The sequence below is a fragment of the Bombyx mori genome, chromosome 16, assembly GCF_030269925.1.
Source record: "Bombyx mori chromosome 16, ASM3026992v2".
In the NCBI taxonomy this organism is placed as follows: domain Eukaryota; kingdom Metazoa; phylum Arthropoda; class Insecta; order Lepidoptera; family Bombycidae; genus Bombyx; species Bombyx mori.
Genome location: NC_085122.1, coordinates 6830217 through 6852721, shown reverse-complemented (window position 1 = coordinate 6852721; position 22505 = coordinate 6830217). Strand labels below are relative to the sequence as shown.

Here is a 22505-nt window from a genome sequence, read left to right as displayed (position 1 = left end):
AATATTTAATCTATTCTCAATTTGACAACAGACGTCAAGAACAAAAGTTTGACAATAAATAGTATGCATGCCTGTGTGCGTTAAATACATGGTATGTGTAATGTATTCTTTATTGATTTAATGTATCTTTTATGCATTATTTTAAAAAAATATTAGCATTGTGCACTTCTTCTCTATATTCTCTATAAGTGTGGAAAATTTCATACTCCTCCGTCCGCGCAATTTTCGTAAAAAGGGATACAAAGTTTTTGCTTCACGTATTAATATATAGATAGACCCAATACATATAAAATAATGCTAATTTAATCCAAATTAATCCAAAACAGCCCAAAATACTTCTCGTTTTAATGAGTTCGTATTTGAGTTAAAATCATCATAATATATATTTTGTTGACTTCGTATTAATTAACTTGATCCACCCACATAGTTATTTGAATAACAAAATAATTCAATGCGCGCACGCATACATTTTGTTGTTCTGTTTGCAATCAAATTACCAAACAATACATCATAAACAAGTTGAACGAAACTGGATCGTCACAGTAGTATTGTTATGTAATATTAGCCATACCCGTAATATTTGATGTCATTTTTTTTCAGGGCGTAACCCTACTTTTCATTTACGTAATGTCAATGAACAATATATTTTTTTGTTTTCCAAAAAAAGAGTAACTTCATATTCCTATGAAAATTTAATTTGTGTTTATTTTTTATTGGAGTTTACTCCTTTAGAATCGATTTACATATATAGGCCCGGGGTATGAAAATTATGGGGACCAAAATCGTACTAGCATGTCACACGAAATGCGTTATGCGCCTGATTGCGCTTGTCACACGAAATGCGTTATCGCAGGTGACGCCGGGCTGCTGCGCCGGCAGTCCGCCACAAAGCCTCGTACTGATCGCGCGTTTCTCTCATTATTGTATTTTCATATATTTGTTAGTCGTTTGTTTTGTGTCTCGTTAATTTGTTAATAATCTGTAGTGTATCGTGTTGTCGTAATATAGAACTATTTCTCGTATTGTTTCGTTTAATTTTTTATATCCAGTAAACTCCAGTCGTGCGTCGGAGCGGACACACACACTTTTTATTTTTTTGCTTATAATACGGATGTTAATTCCTCGGTATTTTATCCTAAGCAGTTATTTTAATAATCGTTGATTGAGTTGAAGAGGCGAAAGAGTGGGTAGTGGTGGTTGGTACTAATTTCTCTTGTACATTTACAAACACAATAAAACCTGAAAAAACAATGGATTCTCGAAATCAAACAACCCGACACTCTTTTCGTAATGTTATCCAAGATGATGGACTTGATACAAAAGTCTAATAATATATCGAAAAACAAATAGTTTAATACCATTCCCTCTTGTTTATTTGACGTTTTGTTTTCTTTGTTTAGTAGCTATTGACATTCTTAATGTTATCAATGTTCCGTGGGAAATAGATTTTGTTTTCTTCTAAATAACGAAATAAAAGAGAAACATATTATAATGAATCTAAAGTTAATTTGAATGTTTATGTTCGAATGTCACTCATTGAGCGAACACTAGTTGAATTAATTACGTATGCGTAAAATACTTGTACATAAATAATGGCGTTAATGTAAAATTTATAATAGTGATTATCTATACGGCTTTATTATTTTCATTAGATTAATAATAGCTTTTGACATTCACATGCAAGACCTCCACATACCGCGGTTCGATTACGTGCGTATTGCTGTCGTGTCGTTTCTTTGAACTATTAGCCAATAATACGTATAAGAGTACTTATGTTGATAGATATGTTAGATAGATAGTTAATATTACATATAGTGTGGTATTATTTATCATTAACTTTAAATTTATGGCACAATATCAGTGTCTATCATTGACCCGCTTTTATTAGCTTGGTACGGAAATGAATCTTTGAACGTCATTTTCTCAGGATCCAATACGTCCAATTAACTTGAAAATTTACACACGCATGAAGAATCGATGACAATAAAATAATTTTATAACTTAGCTCTCATATCCTGACTGATATCAACAGGATAAAAAATGAATCTAATTGTTCGGTTTTTTGTTTAAGAGTTTTTATTTATTACTTAAGTTGGTGGACGAGCTCACGGCCTACCCGATGTTAAGTGGTTACTGAAGCTCATAGACGTCTACAACGTAAATGCCGCCACCTACCTTGAGATATGAGTTCTAAGGTCTCAGTTTTTACAGTATAGTGGCTGCCCCATCCTTCAAGCCGAAACGCTTTAATGCTTCACGGCAGAAATAAGCAGGGTGGTGGTACCTACCCGTGCGGACTCACAAGACGTCCTACCACCAGTAATTACGCAAATTATAATTTGAAACGTTTTTAAGTTGCGTATGGTATTTTCTGTGTGTCGTAAATGGCGGTTAAGAGAAAACGGAGATTGAACAGAATTGTTTTCGATTCATCAGAGGGTAATACGAAAAATTGTTTTTTATCTTATATCACGGTGCTTCACGAGAACGCGACTGGCTAATGTCTTGCTTCCCATTACGGGTTCACCGAATATGAATTGACTGAAACGATACTTATTGTAGTTAAAACTACTTTTACGATTTAATCTCGTGTTTTTTATTCTCCGTTTTCGGGACGAGTGGGCGTTACGAAATTCGCATTTTGATGTCCATGGGTTCCCGAAACGGAACTGCGAACCCGAAGTTCCGGTTAGGACTATTCCTAGAGCTTGTTCACCCGTAAATGAAAAAAAAAGGAATGTGTAAATATATTTTTAAGGCAAACAAAATATAGGTATTCACTTAATAAGCAATTATTAAATTATCAAGAAACAAGATATTAAAATAGGGAGTCAATTTCTTTGTAAATTGGCTGATGATTTTAAAGATTGTGTGTTTGCTAAAAATGTATAAGGATTCATAGATATCAAAGTGTGATCATACATACTTAATATGTATATGTGGTTGTTAATATGAATAAATTTTGTTTTCTGTTCTCGTTAAGGCCGTTGTGTACTATTGTTACGATTGGGATTTCAGGTGTCCTTATATTATCTATTATGAAACGTTCATATGTGACTTATTGTCAACAGATGCGACTCTGAGCACACGGCGGAGATGCTCTACACGCATTTACAAGCGCTGATCGATAGGCCGGAGAATCAAAAGAAATTCGCCGATATCGAACGCAAGCTTCAAATGCGCGGGGCTCTTCCGACCAGCAAGAAGCCTCCGGATTCGTCGCTGGGCAGCGAAGTCTCCAGAGAGTCGGACTCCGGGAGCAACGAAGAGAGATGCGTCGCGAACCTATATGACAGTCTGGCTGCTGAGCTCAAGCAAAAGTTGTCGACAGGTAAAAAGGGTCTAGGTCAGTTCGTTTTGTTATTTTTCAGTAGCTAGAGGCTTCCACACGCTTTCTGAGCACCAGCAACCCGTATCTATATCCGATATCGGTATGTATAGGTTGTAATGCTTTTATTTTATTTTCATGAGTATGCAAGTATTACGTATTATTATGCTGTATAATAGTTAAGAAATGTAAATTGAATGGTCTCATATTTGAGGCAGACAGCGCAAAAGTAGCCTAAGCTTACCATAGTTAGTATGGAGATAATGAGGTTCGAATTTACCTTTGCAATACTTCGACGGCAAAAAAAATACGCGCTAAAATGATCTTTATAAAGGCATCTATTATCTATGGATAAAACTAGGGATAGGCCGATTTTACATTTTTTTTTTTTTTTTTTTTTTTATTGCCTTTGTAGGCAGACGGGCATACGGCCCACCTGATGGTGAGTGGTTACCGTCGCCCATGGACTTCAGCAATGCCAGGGGCAGAGCCAAGCCGCTGCCTACCTTACATCAAAGTTTATTGTTTTAAATAAATTGCAATACATAAGCACGAATATGAATTGTGGGTTAGGCCACTTTTACGCTAACGGCGTCATTCGTACCTGTAATTTTCATCTCGAAACTACCTCGACTCAATCGAGGATACTTTAACCTAACTTCGAGGAATCTTGTAAATCAAGTCGATAGTAATTTTAATTCGTTGTACTTGTTTTTAGTGTCAAAAAACAAATAACGAATACTAAAAATATTTTTATTGCGGCTATAACATTCAAGCAAAAAGTAGGCAAAATTATTAAATTTTTCCCCCCAATTAGTTAAATATCTTAAGACTTTAATTTTACCGGTTATTTACTGACCTCCATTAATGTGGAGGTGATTATACCGACTCAGAATATCAATTTCCTTGTATTTGATTGAATATAGCTGAGGAAGTTTTGAACTAAAGTATGGAACAGATCTAAAGCCTGGGAAAGTGGCTTTAGATCTGTTCTGTTATTTATTTTTAGGTCTGTTCTTCTGTGTTTAGATTTGTTCTCAAGGGCTTTTTTAGAATACTAGTGGATAGAGGCTTGCCGAAAATGTGGATGACGCCAACCATCAACAAAAGGCTAATTAACATTATATTTATAGCTTGAATGCAATTTTATATACGTAGATATTTATAAAAACAACTAATTACCCTGCTTATAATAATAGTGGCGACGTCAATCGTACAAGCTAAGCAACCCTAATCCTATGGCGCTAGCTTCAACGAACAACTTACTAGCTGACTATTTCGCGGCAGAAATTAGCAAGATACCTGCTCGACCGAACTTTGACTACCCCCAATAATTATTATTACAGATCTAATTCCTGCATAGTAAAATTCATACGTGAATACGCGTTAAAAACGTATTTACATAATTAAAACGGTTTTTACGGTTTAATCGCTCGTTTCTTATTGTTATCATATTATTTCCGACATTTCGAATACTTTACAATTTTCCGTGGTGACTGACTTATTCACATGTTTTATTGGCGATAGGACCTCTTGTGAGTCCGCACGGGTAGGTACCACCACCCCGCGTATTTCTGCCGTGAAGCAGTAATGCGTTTCAGTTTGAAGGGTGGGGCAGCCGTTGTAACTATACTGAGACCTTAGAACTTATATCTCAAGGCGTGTGGCGCGTTTACATTGTATATGTCTATGGGCTCCAGTAACCACTTAGCACCAGATAGGCTGTGACCTCGTCCACACATCTAAGAAATAGAAAAATATATAAAAAAACATGTCCTATTCATTAGAGCACACGTTCTTATGAATTTCCTTCAACCTAACCTAAACTATAATATTCACAGGCAAAAGTCCTATTCTCCTTCCACCGCGCGACTACGACACGGTGCACCGTCAGAAAGGCAACTTGAACAACATAGACACAAGAAGATGTTTGAACCAGAACATAGTAGGGGTGAACGCTCGACGTAAGCTGGAGTCTTCGGGAGGAAGTTCTGGGATCGGGAGCGACCTTGCTCCATCTCCAGAGAGAAATGAATATCCACGTCAACACGATAACCATAGCACTAGTGGTAAGTAAAATGAATAAATATTTATTTTATTTATTCTATTTACACAAATGAATTGATTTCTTAGGCCAGTGCAGTCGATTATACCGTATAATAGGCTTAATAGGTGTACTATTAAACCTATTATACCGTAATATAACATTACCCCAAATTGACGCAATTATTTATTTCTCAATGCTAATTATTCGTTAGTAGAGCAAACAAATCAACAAACAACAAATTAACAGCTAACCTAAGATATAATGTTATTAAGGCGGCTGTATTAATTTGATTCATTGTCATTTAAATTGATTATGCTGAAGACATGAAGCATATTATTTCTTTTTTTAATTCGTATTTAATACTAAAAAAAAATACTAATTTCAGCGTCACTGTTGCTATATAGTAAAAACCGTTCGATCCCTAATTTCAGAGTTAAATATTCATAATACACTCTTTTAAGTTCTTTAAGAATATATAATACAAACTGATTAATTAATTATTAATAGTTTTTGAGTTATGAGCGAAAAACTAAATGTATTATTTTCCATGTTAGTTTGTAAATAAAAAGTGTTATTTTCATTTAATTGGAATGGCCCAATGTCTATTATTAGAATCGTTATTAGGAATTAAAACTAATTTAAACTTGTTATTTGACTACGCAAGCCGAGTTAAGAAACTTCATTCCAAAAACGGTTTTGTTCCGCCCAACAAACTCTATAGTTCATAGTCAGCCAAATTACGCCATGATTGGATAATGCGGGGTTTTTATAAATTGTGTTTACGTTGTTCTTTACCTCCGCCATTATGCTGCGTTGCTATTATCTTCGGAAGAACAAAAAACATTTCCGTATTCATGATTGAAGCTTATTTTTAAATTGGGACTCATTTGTCTTAAAAATGTTAACGATAGTAGATACAGTTTTGTTTACTACATAGGTATGCCACGTAATCTACGTAATCCCAATAAAACCTGGTATCTCGGTTTTTTTCTTCCTTACAATGGGTGGACGAGCTTACGGCTCACCTAGTCTTAAGTAGTTACCGAAGTCCATAGACATCTACAATGTAAATGGCACCACCTACCTTGATTCATGAATTCTAACGTAACAGCTTACAGTACACAGTGTTTCTTGTGTGTTCACTGGAGATAAAGAAGGAAAGAAATGTATTCCAATTATGTATTTAAAATTAAATTTCCCTTTGATTCTTCTGTTAATGAAACAGATATTTTTTTCGTGAACACATCTGTTCCTCAGGTACGTCCTTATTTTGTAAATAAACCCGTATTACTACAGGAAATGTTTATAATGATAAATTACATTATTGACTCAGTTCGATTTGCTGTCGGAACAATATTCATTCAAACATTGACATGGAATATGCAAATGTAAATTTGAAAACGCAAAAAGCTCATATATGAAGTCACCGTGTCTTAAGAGATAAGACGGCGCATTCATAAAGCTATGCGATTATACCGATGGTCGAATCCCGCATGCGTGTAACAATTTTTGTAAAGAATTACGTACCTGACATGTATTCGTGACTGATTCCCACAATGAAAGAACAATATCTTTTTTCTTCCCACTGAGAAGATCGGCGAGAAACCCAGTCGGCTGTGGGGTTAATTTACTCGCCGTGCCCTTTGTCGCAAGCGACAGGTTCGACGAGAACGATGACCGGTGCTTCTGGTACCTAAAAGCACGGTTAATGCATCGGAGGATCCGAAATGAAGTGTTTTAGGCGACGTCGACTGTTTACCATTCGGTCCGCAGGATCGAGAATGTCGTTTTATCGAAAGTTTATTAATCTCCTAATAAATTTCCGTAATAACTGGTGGTAGTATACCAACACTAGCATGTACCAACATCCGGCCTATTTCTGCCGCACCGCAGTCTTGCGATGCGGTCTGAAGGGTGGAATTGCGGTTGTAGAATACAGTTGAGAATTCGACTTCAGATTATTGCACTCGCGGTATTCAAGTTGTGATATCTATGGCTGCGGTAACCATTTAACATTAAATGCGTCATGAGAAAATGGTTAGCCAAAACCCCGCGTTCACGACGACGTGTTCGAAACAGTAGATACCGCGGGTCAATCGAATTTTGTTTTCCATTGCGTTCCATCCTAAATTACTAAAATATAATGTAATTGTTACCGTATTAAGCTAATTTCTTATTCGGCATTGATTCCAATACGCCTTCTACACGATTCTTCCAACTAATACCACAAAGACCAGTAGACTTGAATTTGATTAACACATTTTTATGCCTACTTGTTCCTAAGATGAAATGGAGTTTGGAGCAGACAAACACACAAGCAAACGAATAAACTTGTATTTTTGGTTTTCCTCTTCTCCCGCTTCTTCTCTGGAGGCGCCGGAGTCCGACATAACCCGGTCTGTTACCCCTCTCGACCCGGTATCGGTAAACGGATACTCCAGCGTTAAAAAAAAAAAGTCCCCATACAGATATTTAACACAATAACATTTATTCGTTCTTTTAACATTCAAAGACTTATAAACAGTAATTTCATTGCATTTATCAAGAAAACAACATAATATAGAGAGCCCGTATGCTGTTAACGTTTTTTATTTATTTATATAATGATGACAAAAGTAAATATTTTTTTGCGAGACTGTGATGGCGTCATGCAGTCGTGACCCACCGCTCACTCCGCGGTCAGGTATGCGATGTTTACATCACCAATTCACATTTAGCATAATTATCTTGTTTTTACTTACCTTATAAATTACGTTTAAATTCGTGTAGCAGACTCTATGGAATAGTCAATGGGTAATCGCACAAAGACACATCAATAATAATAATAATAAAATTTTATATCAGATTTAAATTCCATATGAAGTGTTAGTAATACGAAAAAAAGTACATTTTATTTATTTTACATTGACCATGGCTGGTCTTGAGCCAATATGGACTTCATTCCAGTGCCTCAGTATAGGGCAGCAATAACGACTCCCTATTGTGGCCAGGAGGCTGTTCGGGCTGTCCCGGAGCCGGCGCCACGCGGAGGCCACGCGCTTACGAATGATCGCGTAAAAGCCATCTATCTATCTACTTGTCTAATTCTGTAAATAAATAATCAGGGAACAAATCATACACGGCCATCTTGACACAAGTAATAGGATTTCTTATACCAGTGGCTCTCAACTTTTACGTTACACTTATTGGTGTGTCCCCAACCCTTGTAAAGCGTATCGTCAGATTTACATATACGATATTTTTATCTAAGCTGAATCGCAGAAATTTCATCTCTGAGTGCTATTTCACATGGGATAAATAAATAGACAATTGTTTATTAAATGTTAATTGGTCAATTAGGTTTTTATAATAACGATGTATAATTCAATAAATGTACCTACCTTCGCTCAGTAAGAAAGGTTGAGAAACGCTGCCCAACTATAAGATACAGACTTCGATACATATGTCAGATAACACAAATTTATTTGTTACCCGTATGCTTGTCTGGTGCTATTTACAGTGCAAAAACTCAATTACGGGCTGGTTTCCGCCAGTATTAAACAATACGGTCGAATACCCGAATATAGTAAATGCGCCATACAAAATTATATGCACACATACTTATAGGCTTACACACTGACCCCAAAGGAGTGGGTATCACTATTCAGCCTATATTTGCCCGAAGCAGCTGTTCTTTTCAACTTTATGTCTGAAAGTGTGTAGCCGCATACACGCTGCGATGTCTATAGCCTCTAATAGCAGTTGGGTCATGAGCAATGAAAAACATTTAGTCAACAACAATAGTCTTTATTTTATTTTTTTGCACATATGGATGGACGAGCTTACCGTTCACCTGGTGATAAGTGATTGCCGAAGGCCATAGACATCTGCAACGTAGATGTCGCCACCCACCTTGAGATATGAGTTCTAAGGTCTCAGTATAGTTACAACGGCTGCCCCACCCTTCAAACCGAAGCGCATTACTGCTTCACGGCAGAAATAGGCAGGGTGGTGGTACCTACTCGAGCGAACTCACAAGAGAACCTACCACCAGTAATTACCGAAATTATAATTTTGAGGGTTTGATTTTTATTACACGATGCTATTTCTTTAAGATGGTGTCAATGTAATAGTTACTTTTGCCTTTCGGATTCAAGGTTTTTTGCGAAAAAATGGCTGCTTATTGTAACTATCTAATAAAAGAACTAAACAAGCTAATAACAACAATTCATAAATAAATTTGCAATTTTAAAATATGTGTTGAGAGTTCAGCTAATTAAAAAAAAAAAATGTTCTACTTCTTTATGCCGTTCCTAAGAATTCCCATGAAATATATTATTTTATAAGGAAGAAGGCTGTATGTTTGTTTGAATGTTGAATGTGGAAAACGAAGTTCACTACTTAATTAAAGACAAGCGACAGCAGAAGCCCAACTTGATATAAAAGTTTTTTTATTGCTTATTTAGTGTTTTTTTTATTGCTTAGGTGGGTGGACGAGCTCACAGCCCCCCTGGTGTTATGTGGTTACTGGAGCCCATAGACATCTACAACGTAAATGCCGCCACCCACCTTTAGATATGGGGTCTAAGGTCTCAGTATAGTTACAGCGGCTGCCCCACCCTTCAAATCGCAATTCAAAACGCAATACTGCTTCACGGCAGAAATAAGCAGGGTGGTGGTACCTACCCGCGCGAACTCACAAGAGGTCCTACCAGTAATTACGCAAATTATAATTTTGCGGGTTTCATTTTTTATTACACGATGTTATTCCTTCACCGTGGAAGTCAATCGTGAACATTTGTTGAGTACGTATTTCATTAGAAAAATTGGTACCCGCCTGAGATTCGAACACCGGTGCATCGTTCAAAACGAATACATCGGACGTCTTATCCGTTAGGCCACGACCACTTCAAGCTCACAGCCCACCTGGTGTTAAGTAGTTATTGGAGCCCATAGACATCTACGACGTAAATGCGCCACCCACCTTGAGATATAAGTTCTAAGGTCTCAAGTATAATCACAACGGGTTCCCCATCCTTCAAACCGAAACGCATTACTGCTTCACGACAGGAATAGGCGGGGTGGTGGTACCTACCCGCGCAGACTCACAAGAGGTCCTACCGCCAGTAAAAAGTTATATAACCGTAATTGAAAATAAATTTGATTTAAACTTAATCGTGTATTTGCTTTGAAACTAAACATTTCATTATATTGAAGTACAATAAATAATGTTTTCATTATTTAAAACAACTCTAAAGGTTCTAATGCACGTATTGATTATACATATCTATATATTAATACGTGAAGCAAAAACTTTGTGTCCCTTTTTACGAAATTTGCGCGGACGGAGGATTATGAAGTTTTTCACACCCATAGAGAATATAGAGAAGAAGTGCACAATGCTAATATTTTTTTAAAATAATGCATAAAAGATACATTAAATCAATAAAGAAAACATTACACACACTACATACCATATATTTGACGCACACACGCATGCATACTATTTATTGTCAAACTTTTGTTCTTGGCGTCTGTTGTCAAATTGAGAATAGATTAAACATTGTTTGCCTTTGTTAATATTTTTTATAGTGTAGTCTTGGCTAAGTTTGTGATTATAGAAGTATAAAATACAATCATTATAGTGTACAAACTGACAATTCCAATTCATTATAGTCGAATTTCGACTACTGCGGGACCTCTAGTACACATAAATGCATGCATGCATAATTAATTGATACTTGTTCTATGGGCGTGAAATACGTACTTGTATTTTTTCAACCAACATTAATTACTCGTGACATTTAAAAATACGATATACGATTTTATTTTTGCTGCAAAGTATAATATAATAGAGTAATGTATGCTTTATTATACAACAAAATAATATAAACACAAATTCTTTTTCTCAGCAGTATGCACTCTTGGCAGAGTGGTCGTGTTCACCATTTTCGGTAAACACAAATGCGAAACATTAAATACAAAAGTACTACAGGAGATCTTATCGTTAAAAGCGAAATCACTAAAAGCGAAATCACTTCCAGATAACTATCAGGTGGACAAGAACATTACAGGGAAGATATTAACCGCGGTGTGCTTAACGATCGATAAAAAAACTTTGTATAAAGTTTTACATTTAAAATCAAGTTGTATTTGTTTCCTGAAAATCCGCATAGATTTTTGTCTTTTTCGTCTACAATGCAATGGTGCGGTACAGTTAGAGATTAAAAGCATTCGATGTACATTCTACATTAAAATTGCTAGTGTTCAAGGGCGCATAGTACTGCAGCATATTTTGTGTAAAAGTTAACTCAAAAAAAAATCCCAATCCCGATCCTGCAGACCGAATGGTAAACAGTCGACGTCGTCCAATACACGTCATTTCGGATCCTCTCGATCCACTAACGGTGCTTTTAGGTACCCCAAGCACAAGTCATCATTCTCGTCGAACCCGTCGCTTACGACGAAGGGCTCGGCGATTAAATGAACCCACAGACACATACCACTGAGTTTTTCACCGGATTTTCTCAGTGTGTCGCGTTTCCGATCCGGTGGTAGGTTCTGCGAACTACTGCTCTTGCTAGGTTTAGTGTTAACAACGTCGTCAGGCTTGAGCCCCGTGAACTCACCTACTTGTTAGGCTTACGCTGAAATGGCCTCTCAAGGCCATCAGCTTCGGTAGACTAAAAAAATAACTCGTTCTATGCACACAGGATACTTCTGAATACCAGTAGCTGCACGAATTATAAATGGAAAGAGCGACAGTCGCGTACTAACCAAGAGGGGCATATGCTCATATGCTGATATAGATAGCCATAAAATCGATGCCACATTCTCGTAGTACCTACTGTTTTAAAAGCCTTATTACATAATTATTGATATTGTCGGAACTTGAAATGGAAACAATGGGATTTTTTCAGCTCTCTTTCGTTAACGATTGTTTAATATTAGGAAGGTATTTATATTTGATAGGTAATTATTATTATGTAATTAGCATACAATTGTTCAGTGTAGGTACTCTACGTATTGTACTTACATAATAACAATTTTGAAACATTTACTGTTTAATAGTTGCCGGTAACCGCATGTAAGTGGTGTTTTTATTTATTGGATTGACAGGGTGAACGGGCTTAAAGCACACCTAGCGTTAAGTGGTTACCGGCAGACATCACGGCGTTAATGCCGTCACCTTGCGACTTGAGGTCTATTGTCTCAATTCTATAGTAATTATGCATATTAATTTTGCGGGTTTGATTTTTTTCGGCATTCGAGATTTTTAATCGAGGTTATTTAGAGGTAAGTATTGTAATCGAATTGGGGTTGATACCACCATCCTGCCTATTTCTACCACGAAGCAGTAATGTGCTCCGACTTGTATGATGGGACAACCGTTGCACAATTCATCTCAGACTTAGACCTAAAATCTATAAGCACCTTCAGTTAAGTGAGATCTTACACCCATTAACGCAATATAAATAAATCTTTTCAATTACGTCCTTCAACTCGTTTTTAATTGTTTTAAATCACATGCAATACACAACACAACAATTGTCAAAATTAAATATCATTAGATTTTTTTCTTAGCGCGTTTGGAATGACAATTGACGATTTATCTCTTACCGTATTTGGGAAATACGCCATGTATAGCATATTAATGTATCTTTATATACCAATTGAAGTTTACCTCTTTCGATGCTGAGCTTAAATTCACGTATTGCAGAAATTACTAAAGGATTTTAGAAAAAAACCCACTAAATTATACTTAAATGAAAATCAATGCAATGCAATGAATTATTATCAAAAAAGTTACACGTGCGCGCGCTAAAACACGTCCGTAAAGTCTAGTCGTTAGCTAATATTTCTAATCAAACGCAATAGTCAGTATTCCGACGCTCCGGATTTTACACGCATCATTAAGTAGCCACTCTATCTATCTACGATTCGCGCTCAAAGGATTAAGGAAAAAAAATCTCAAGAGATTTGCGCGCGTTATTGAAATATAATTACTCTCAAACCGTACAATAGCAGATGTGTACTGGCATACAAAAATACAGCACTTAACTGCTCTCATATAGTTCAAGATCTTTGCTCAACCTTCATGGTGTGAGCGCAGCAGGCGGTCATTGAAAACGATGATGTTACGAAATGGTTAGTATCACCATCTAACACCTACACGAGTACATGCGATTGGGTCGCCATTGTATATTCTGAAAGGGTTAAACAAACCTTCATTCGTAAATTTAGCAAGAATTCTATGGATTAGGCTTCAATTTGACCATGAATTTAGGGACAGAAAACAATTGACCGATCTTGGGATCTTATCTATGATTCCCCAACCCTTCACTCTTTTTTTCTTCTGCTGCATGTGGTTTTTATTAGCGTTTGGAGATAAAAACCTATAGACGTCTTTCTTTGGATAACCTTTCAGTCAATAACCTTGTCTCGCTATACCATCAGAGACAATAAATGACCATAGCTATATGCGTTGCATTGTCTGTCGACTTCATTTTACTTACATATTCTACAGCCTCACTTATCACCAAATTATCAATTAATCTGATAGTTTAGGTGCAGAAATAATAACTTTGTACTTCATTCCCTGAGTAATTATGATAATTTAAAACAATATTGTCCGACAAAAGTACTTATAGAGTAATTTAGGACCTCCTAGTTCCCAGGGCGAATAAGATTTTCACAAAGAATCGAGTAATGTTTTCCCACGCCTCCTAAATTAAAAGACAAAAGGCACGACAAAGACAAAAGATTTTAAAGGCATTTTAATGAAAAAAAGAGATGGATGAAAAACCATTTTCAATACTTAAGTATGTAATCTAGCGTTTTTATGATTCTTTTGTTTTGCACAGTATGTCACGTCTTTGGGGCTCACTCATACCTAGGTAATGTACTGAAATATTTACCCGTATGTATTTACAAAGTAGGAAAACGAACATATGACTTTTGATAGTACATTTTCTTTACACTATATTCAAGAAAGAACATTGCTAATATTGCTATCTGTGGCTTAATACGAACGTTTTGTCTTTAAGCAGGTAGTGCATTTAGATTTATCTCTAACGTCACGAAAATTAACAAATAATAGACTAATTTATTTTTAATTACCGTTCCGATTTTCTTGATGTGAAAATAAGTACTTAAAAATTTCCGCTCTCAATAAAATAAATCAACGCACTAGTTTTTTTTTTGTTTGGAAATGAATAGCGTAGTTTTGTGTTGATGGTCTCCGACACGCGTCTGTCATGGGAGAAAATAATTAAAAAAAACTTTCGGATCATTGTGGCCAACTTTCAAACAATAGCGGACAGTGAAGAGCTTCAGGGCAAAACAAATGAATATCTTATCGCTATATTAATATAGTTCTTAATAAACTGGATCAGCGTGCCACAACAATACATATAATGAAACGGAAAGGTCTAATCATAGTGCTACCCAAATCCCATGCTATTAAAAATTGCGATTTTTTACTACAAGATGGCCGCCAATCAATGTAAAATGGCGGAAGGGGCACACGCTTTCAATTAGATTTTCGGAACGAGTTTATTTGGCAGTTAAAACAGATATCGAAGATGAGATGTACCGTTAGCGCTTCAAGTTGTTTTAGCGACAATGGGTCAAGACGAAAGGAATGTTTGCAAAGTAGCATGCATAAAATTATGCTCGTTTAAACTGGGCTAACGGAGCAGCGAACTGTTGTGCCATTGGAAATAATATTATAAATTGATTTCGTTTAGCAGCCTACATTTAATTGTGCAAGAAAACAGAAATTATAATAATTTCTTAATTATTATTTTTTCAATATTCATGTCCTTTCGATTATCTAATTCAATGTGCCGGAAAACAGAATACGAAATTACATGAATACACATTGAAATCATCGACTGATAATAAGTACATATTTCAATATCAAATACACATGTTGAATGATGAATTACATGAGTATACATACATTTATAAATATCAAAGCGTTGATCAATACAAAATAAATGAAAACTTTGACTAGTTAATCAATTTTCATATAAATACAGGTAGTGTCATACATGAATTTTCATAAAGAATTTAATGTATAATTAATAATAACAAATACTTTTAAAGTGAAGATGTAGTTTTTGTTTGTTTATTACGATTGATTAATAAAAAATCCATTACACTGTCTGCTTACCAAGAAATATGAATTCAAAATTGTAGAACAATACTATATCAATACAAATCCTAATATTAATTTTATGTTTTATTTTTCAGAGGAAGACTGGGCAGAGAGCACTGCTTACATGATGCATGAAGCTTTCGACGCATCACCACCACGTCGCGCCACGTCACCGCGTCGTCCTGCGTCACCTCGCCGAGCGCCCTCCCCGCACCGCGCCATTTCCCCGCGAAGAGTATCTCCGCCGAGACGAGCTCTTTCTCCTCGGAACTACGACCGCGGATACAACGAAGACTTCTCTGAACAGTACCGTGACCAACTAGCTCCATTCCGTGATCATACATTCGAAAGACGCTTCCGGAACGAATCCCTAGACCGAAAGGAGAAACAAGACAAATTTATCGACGACACAAACTACAGGAGACGGTACGTTGCAGACGCTAAACCCTCTAACCGAAGCATAGACAGAGTAGAAGATCGTCGATTTGGAAAACTGCAGCGAGGAGCCAGCGAAGGGAGCCTGAAAATCAACGATGCTTCACCAAAGGACAGGTTCAACGTAGCAAAAGAAAAGTTCATGAATCTTGAACGGGAGCGATTGAACCGCGAACTAGAACAACACATGGCAATTCGACGAAGCATATTAGAAAGGAATAGTCGCTCGACTTCTTCTCCCGAGGAAGAAAGAAGGGACGAGCGACCGGATAGAAGAGACTTAAGCTCCCGTCGAGAACCGGAGCGTTCTCCTTTGGAGCGATACAGAGAACCGAACAGGCGGAAGGAGCCAGAAAGGCCAGACGTCGATGTCACTGACCTAGGACACAGAGAAATTGAAAGGCTTCCACGGGTGGGACGCAAACGCGAAGACGCCAAACGGTTCGAGTATGGCGCCGAAGAATACTTGAACAGGATCGAACCGAAACCTCACCGAGATGAGTTTGATCGATACAGAGACAGGAGGGAGTTGGACCGACGTATTGACGAAGATGAAATCATCGAACCGGTGATAGAGGACCGAAGAAGAGACTGGAACGACCGACAAAGGGCATTCAGTCGCTCACGGCTGTTGGAAGATCAGCGCCAGTCTTACGCAGAAGGGGACAGGGACCGTTTTTACGAGAGGGACTACAGGGACTACCGTGAGCTCGCCGACAGACAGCCGAGCAAGTTCCGACACAGCTACGCCGAACCCATCCCGAGGGGCCGACTTGGGACCGTCAGGCCTTATTGACATGCCATAATAGATATAATAGGATACACACACGTTTCAAAATATACAGGGTGGAAAGAACTATTCGCATGGCCAAAACAATGTAAAAACACATGAAATGGCATAATGATTCAAAAACACTTAGTGATTTGAGATTTCGTGGGCCAGCATTGTAAACTGGACAAAAGTCAGCAGTCGACAACAAATTGGCAATGGACCGCATTTTTTGCCGAAATAATGCCTATCTTACGAATCAGACCTGAATTTTTATCATATAAAAACTGCTGACCTGCAAGCATTTAGGTTACACAATGCTGATCCATAAAATATCAAATAACCAAAACGATTTCTATTGAAAACTGAATGTTATTTTCCGGTTATGTACATACATATAATACGTGTTATAATACATTCAAAAAATTACCTGATCACAACACTCTGCGTATTATTTATGAAAATGCTATTGGTATGCTGGGGAACAAATCTAATATTCATTAGTCATACCGTAAATGTAAGGTAAAATTATGTATATTCGGTATATTTGGTTATAAATGAAACCAAACATAGATCGTGGCGTACTAAACATTCTTTGTTACAGATTAATCTTAACATTCTACGTGAATATAATTCGATGCCTCCAATGAACACTAGTCTAACTCAAAATTTTGAAATTTTCGTTTTTCACGCAAATCGCTTCACTATTTTAAAAGTATTACAAATTCATTATTAATGGGGTTCGAAGCAAGAGTAAATCAGCTAGTTACACAAGAAAAACCATAAATATATCTGCATTAATAAAGATTTTACCAACTTTTTTCGTTTAAACTCTCCTCATAGCCGACTTAACCTAATAGGTGTATGGCTCTAATAAAGAATAAAAAAAAAAAAAAAAAAAAAAACTCCTGTAAACCTGCGAATTTGGAGTTAGAGTAGTGTTCATTGCAGGCATCGATATTCAGTTTCGTAAACTTAACTCTAGATGACATTATGACTTGGATACATAATATGTATTGGTTAGTTAATCATAATTTCAATAGAATAGTGCCTTAAATATATTAATAATAAAAATGGACAATAACACAACAAACAAACGGACAGTAAATATTTTATGTAAATAAAAAATCGTATAGTGGATTCGTATGCAAGTACCTTAATCGTTATTTTAGATTATAACATTTAATCTTGTAAACAAATAAAAAAAAAATATTATTGTGCTATATTATAAAACATGTTATAATGGTTTTCAAATAAAAAAATTAATAAAGTGTATTCGGATGATTGCAATTAAAGTCACAAATTGATTATTTTTAACGAATGTACATTAAATTTAAATATCTTAAGCGTGATTAAATTTGAAACAAGACAAATTAAGTCAACTAAAAAAAGTTCTTTTATCATAGAAACTTAGATGCGACAAATACAATAAAATGGACTGACATTTGACAATGTTAATAATATCTATCAGTTCTAATTGGCCAATCACGTCATTGTTCTTGTAAATACTAATATTTTCCAGTGAAATGTGATCCCCACAATTAGTACGAAATTTATATTTTGTTTGTAAAATATTAATAAAGTTATTATTTACGTAATATTGAGTTCTTAATTTAAAAGCATACTTTGAAGTGTAATAAGCGTACAGCTTTGTAAAATAATATTTTACCTGACTTCTTGTAGCCATATTACATTATTAGTGAGACTGTCACCAGATCGCGGCCACCAATTTAGGACAGTGGCTTCGGAAGTGGCGCATTGACATCAACCCCACGAGAAGCACAGCCGTGCTCTGTAAAAGGGGTCGCCCTCCCGACACTACTGCTAATATCGTCACCAATTCGGTGCGGTAGCACCATTCCCGTCATTAAAATCTTTGGCCAGCCCATACCGTGAGCTTCGATACCTAAGTTGCCTAAGCATCACTCTCGACAGAGGGATGACATTCGGCCTCACATTAAGTCAGTACGCGACCGAGCCGCTTTCCTAGTCGGTCGACTCTACCCCGTGATCTGTAAGCGAAGTAAATTGTCCCTACATAACAAGGTGACACTCTACAAAACTTGCACACGTTCTGTCATGACCTATGCAAGTGTAGTATTCACTCATGGAGCCTGTATACACCCTAACTCTCTCCGGAGCATCCAATCCCATTTCTGCAGGATAGCCGTCGGAGTTCCGTGGTATGTGAGGAATGCCGAAGATAAACGCGGCACGATCGCGGCCTAGTTTTATATGTGGGCAGAAAGTCATAGCTGTATCCTGGGTGACTCCCAAGTATATGACCTTCCTGGCCCAGGATATGGGTCGGCCAAAGAGTGTAATCGGGGGTGTGAGATTCCTCCTCCTAATCTGAGAGGAAATCCGCGTGGAGTTTCCTCTTTGAAATAACACCGCTGTGCTTTTCGCTGGGTTGATGTCTATGCGCCATTTTGGGAACCACTGTCCTAAGGTTACGGTTATGCTCTAGAGTTTCCTCGCGATTAGGGACTTGTTTCTACTCGAGTAGTAAACGGTCGTGTCGTAGGCGAATAAGGCTACCTGGGTCAGCGCCGACCGGGCAATGTCGTCAATAAATAAACTAAATAGGAGCGGAGAGAGAACGGAGCCTTGCGGGATTCCAGCCGTGAGTGGTCGCGCTGAAGAGCGGGTTCCCTGGACTCGATATCGAAACGAGCCGTTCGACAAGAAGTCCCGTATGATGAGCACGAGACTGTCCGGCACGCCCATGTTGAATAGTTTGAAAATCAAACCGTTGTGCCATCAACTCGCCGGATCTTCTCAGTAGATCGCAATTCCGATCCGGTGGTAGATTCTGCGAAGCACTGCACATGCCAGAGCTAGTGTTAGCGAATTCTCTCAGGTTGAGCCCGTGAGCTCATTTACCCGTCCGAGTGCTGCTGGAATAGCCCATTAGGCTACCACCGAATAGGTAGGCTTAGGAACTGTACTTAGATGAATATACTCGAAAACTCCTTATATTTATGTTAATCTGGTACTTCGAAATATATTTAGATGCGTTACTGCATACGATTTAGATGAGCAGACAAAATGAGCAGTCGATTATGAAAAAGTGAATTTTGAATCAGAAACGCATGCGCTTTTAATAATGAACAGTACTTAGACCTTAAAGTAAATGCCACCCTTAGATATGAGGTCGTAGTATGACTTTTGTCAGAGAATTTTACTGCTGGTAGGACCTCTTGTGAGTCCGCACGGGTAGGTACCACCACTCCGCCTATTTCTGCCGTGAAACAGTAATGCGTTTCGATTTGAAGGGTAGGGCAGCCGTTGTAACTATACTTGAGACCTTAGAACTTATATCTCAAGGTGGCTGGCGCATTTACGTTGTGGATGTCTATGGGCTGCAGTAACCACTTAACACCAGGTGGGCTGTGAGTTCGTCCACCCATCTAAGCAATAAAAAAAAAACTGAGCTGTTGTATCGTAGAAGGTTATTAGACTATGATTATACGAAATCACATTGTCAATGTGCTGTCGATACGCAAGTCTTCACTAAATTACTGCCATTTTGCTGAAGATTAATAAAAATCGCTTTGTAATACTGTGAGCTCGTCTACCCATCTAAGCAATAAAAAAAATTATTATGTAGCTTTCATTCTCTTTTGCTATACGTCCGTCATTATGTTTTCTCTCTCATTTAACGAATTATGTATAGACTAGACTCATCCTGAAATGTTTACTCTCGATTCACGTCAATTTATCGATCATCGAATCGCCGCTTAAAAAGTATCACCTCGGAAATAATGGCAAAAATATCTGAAGTACATCTTAAATATAAATAAATAAAACATGTCAAACCTGTTTTCTTGTAGAGAAAAAATTCTTAACTACAGTACCTGATTTCCGCTAAAAACAAATGCGAATGGTATGTACTTAGTCTGGCCATAAATACTGTTACAATTAAAAATAAACAAAATATTACATTTGAATTTGGAATCGGTCATTTTTATATGATTGCTCATTGAATTTTCTCATTTTGGCGCCCAATACATTGTACAATATTTTGCGATATTAAAATGGAGTGGGGTGATAAAGAGAATCGAATTGCTGTGATTGCATTACACAAAGCAGGTATGGAGCCAAATGCAATTTTTAAAACTCTTCATACGCTTGGTATTAGTAAAATGTTTGTGTACCGGGCTATTAATAGGTGCAATGAGACCTCCTCTGTTTGTGACAGAAAAAGATCTGCCCGTTCACGTAATGTTCGTACGAAAAAGGTGGTCAAAGCAATAAGGGAAAGAATTCGAAGAAATCCTGTCCGAAAGCAAAATATTTTATCTCGGGAGATGAAGATAGCACCTAGAACCATGTCGCGTATTTTAAAAGATGACTTAGGACTTGCAGCCTATAAGAGACGTACTGGTCATTTCTTAACTGATAATTTAAAAGAGAATATGGCGGTAAAATCGAAAGAACTACTGAAGCGGTACGCAAAGGGAGGTCATAGAAAATTTTTGTTTACGGATGAGAAATTTTTTACAATTGAGCAACATTTTAACAAACAAAATGACCGTATTTATGCTCAAAGCTCTAAGGAAGCTTCCTAATTAGTCGACAGAGTGCAACGTGGGCACTATCCGACTTCAGTGATGGTTTGGTGGGTTATTAGCTATGAAGGAGTGACTGGCAATACCGGCACACGGGGCCTGTGTCCAGGGCCCCCATTCTCAGGGGGCCCCGAAGGACCGACAATTTCTCTCACACTTTTATTCTCAAAACATTTTTGTCGGGCACATTACACTTTTTTCACAAATCAGTAATCTTATCAGAAGGTATTTTCAAGGCATATACTACACCATTATATCGATAACTGCGCCTATTCCTACTGTACTATTAATAATATTTCCGAACGCATCCTACTTAATTTACTAAGTACACCATCTAGCGATCACCAAAAAACCAGCAGCATTCTTATATCATTAATAACATATTATATCATACTGTATTTGATTACCTATAATAAATGGGCATACTCAGTAAAAAAATATTTTTTTACTTTCCAAAAGGGCCTCAAATTCTTGTGTGCCCAAGGGCCCCAGCCTAATTTAAGACGTCCCTGGTGACTGGGCCATACTTTTGTGAAAAAGGTATCAAAACATCGGCACAAGTGTATCAAGATACCATTGTTGAGAAGGTAGTGAAGCCCCTTAACAACACCATGTTCAATAATCAAGAATGGTTCTTCCAGCAAGACTCGGCGCCAGGTCATAAAGCTCGATCTGCGCAGTCTTGGTTGGAAACGAACGTTTCGGACTTCATCAGAGCTGAAGACTGACCGTCGTCTAGTCCCGATCTTAATCAGCTGGATTATGATTTATGGTCAGTTTTAGAGAGTACGGCTTGTTCTAAACGTCATGATAATTTGGAGTCCCTAAAACAATCCGTACGATTAGCAGTGAAAATTTTTCCCATGAAAAGAGTGCGTGCTTCTATTGATAACTGGCCTCAACGTTTAAAGGACTGTATTACAGCCAATGGAGACCACTTCGAATAAGCTTTTTATACTTTAAATTGTTTTATATTTATGTATTAAACTAACACACTGTAAAAGTAATAAATGTTATTTGCCATAGATTTTTTTTTCTTTTCCTTTGTAACAGTATTTATCGCCAGACTAAGTACATTGATTGACCTATTATCATTTGCTTTTAGTTATACCATACCTTTAATCGATTCGGTATTTTCACATAACCGTTTTGGAAAGCGCCATATGGTTGCCAAAGTTCTTACGTAAAGATAAACTTAATCAAGGAAACAG

At 37.1% G+C, this 22505-nt stretch overlaps 1 protein-coding gene across 16 annotated transcripts in view; it reads left to right on the top strand.

The window, feature by feature from the left end:
• Positions 1-18318, top strand: part of LOC101746345 (uncharacterized) — a 104375-nt gene extending 86057 nt beyond the window's left edge. For 8 of the 16 annotated variants that reach the window (XM_062673011.1, XM_062673014.1, XM_012692789.4 and 5 more), the window contains 3 exons: positions 3072-3331; positions 5170-5397; positions 15612-18318. In XM_062673011.1, the coding sequence (XP_062528995.1) occupies positions 3072-3331; positions 5170-5397; positions 15612-16747 (1624 nt within the window). In that variant the 3' untranslated portion in view covers positions 16748-18318. Of the gene's footprint in view, positions 1-845; positions 1197-3071; positions 3347-5169; positions 5398-15611 lie in introns of those variants that run through there. The other 8 variants (XM_012692787.4, XM_021349706.3, XM_062673006.1 and 5 more) reach the window with 2 other exon arrangements.
• The last annotated feature ends 4187 nt before the right edge of the window (positions 18319-22505 follow it).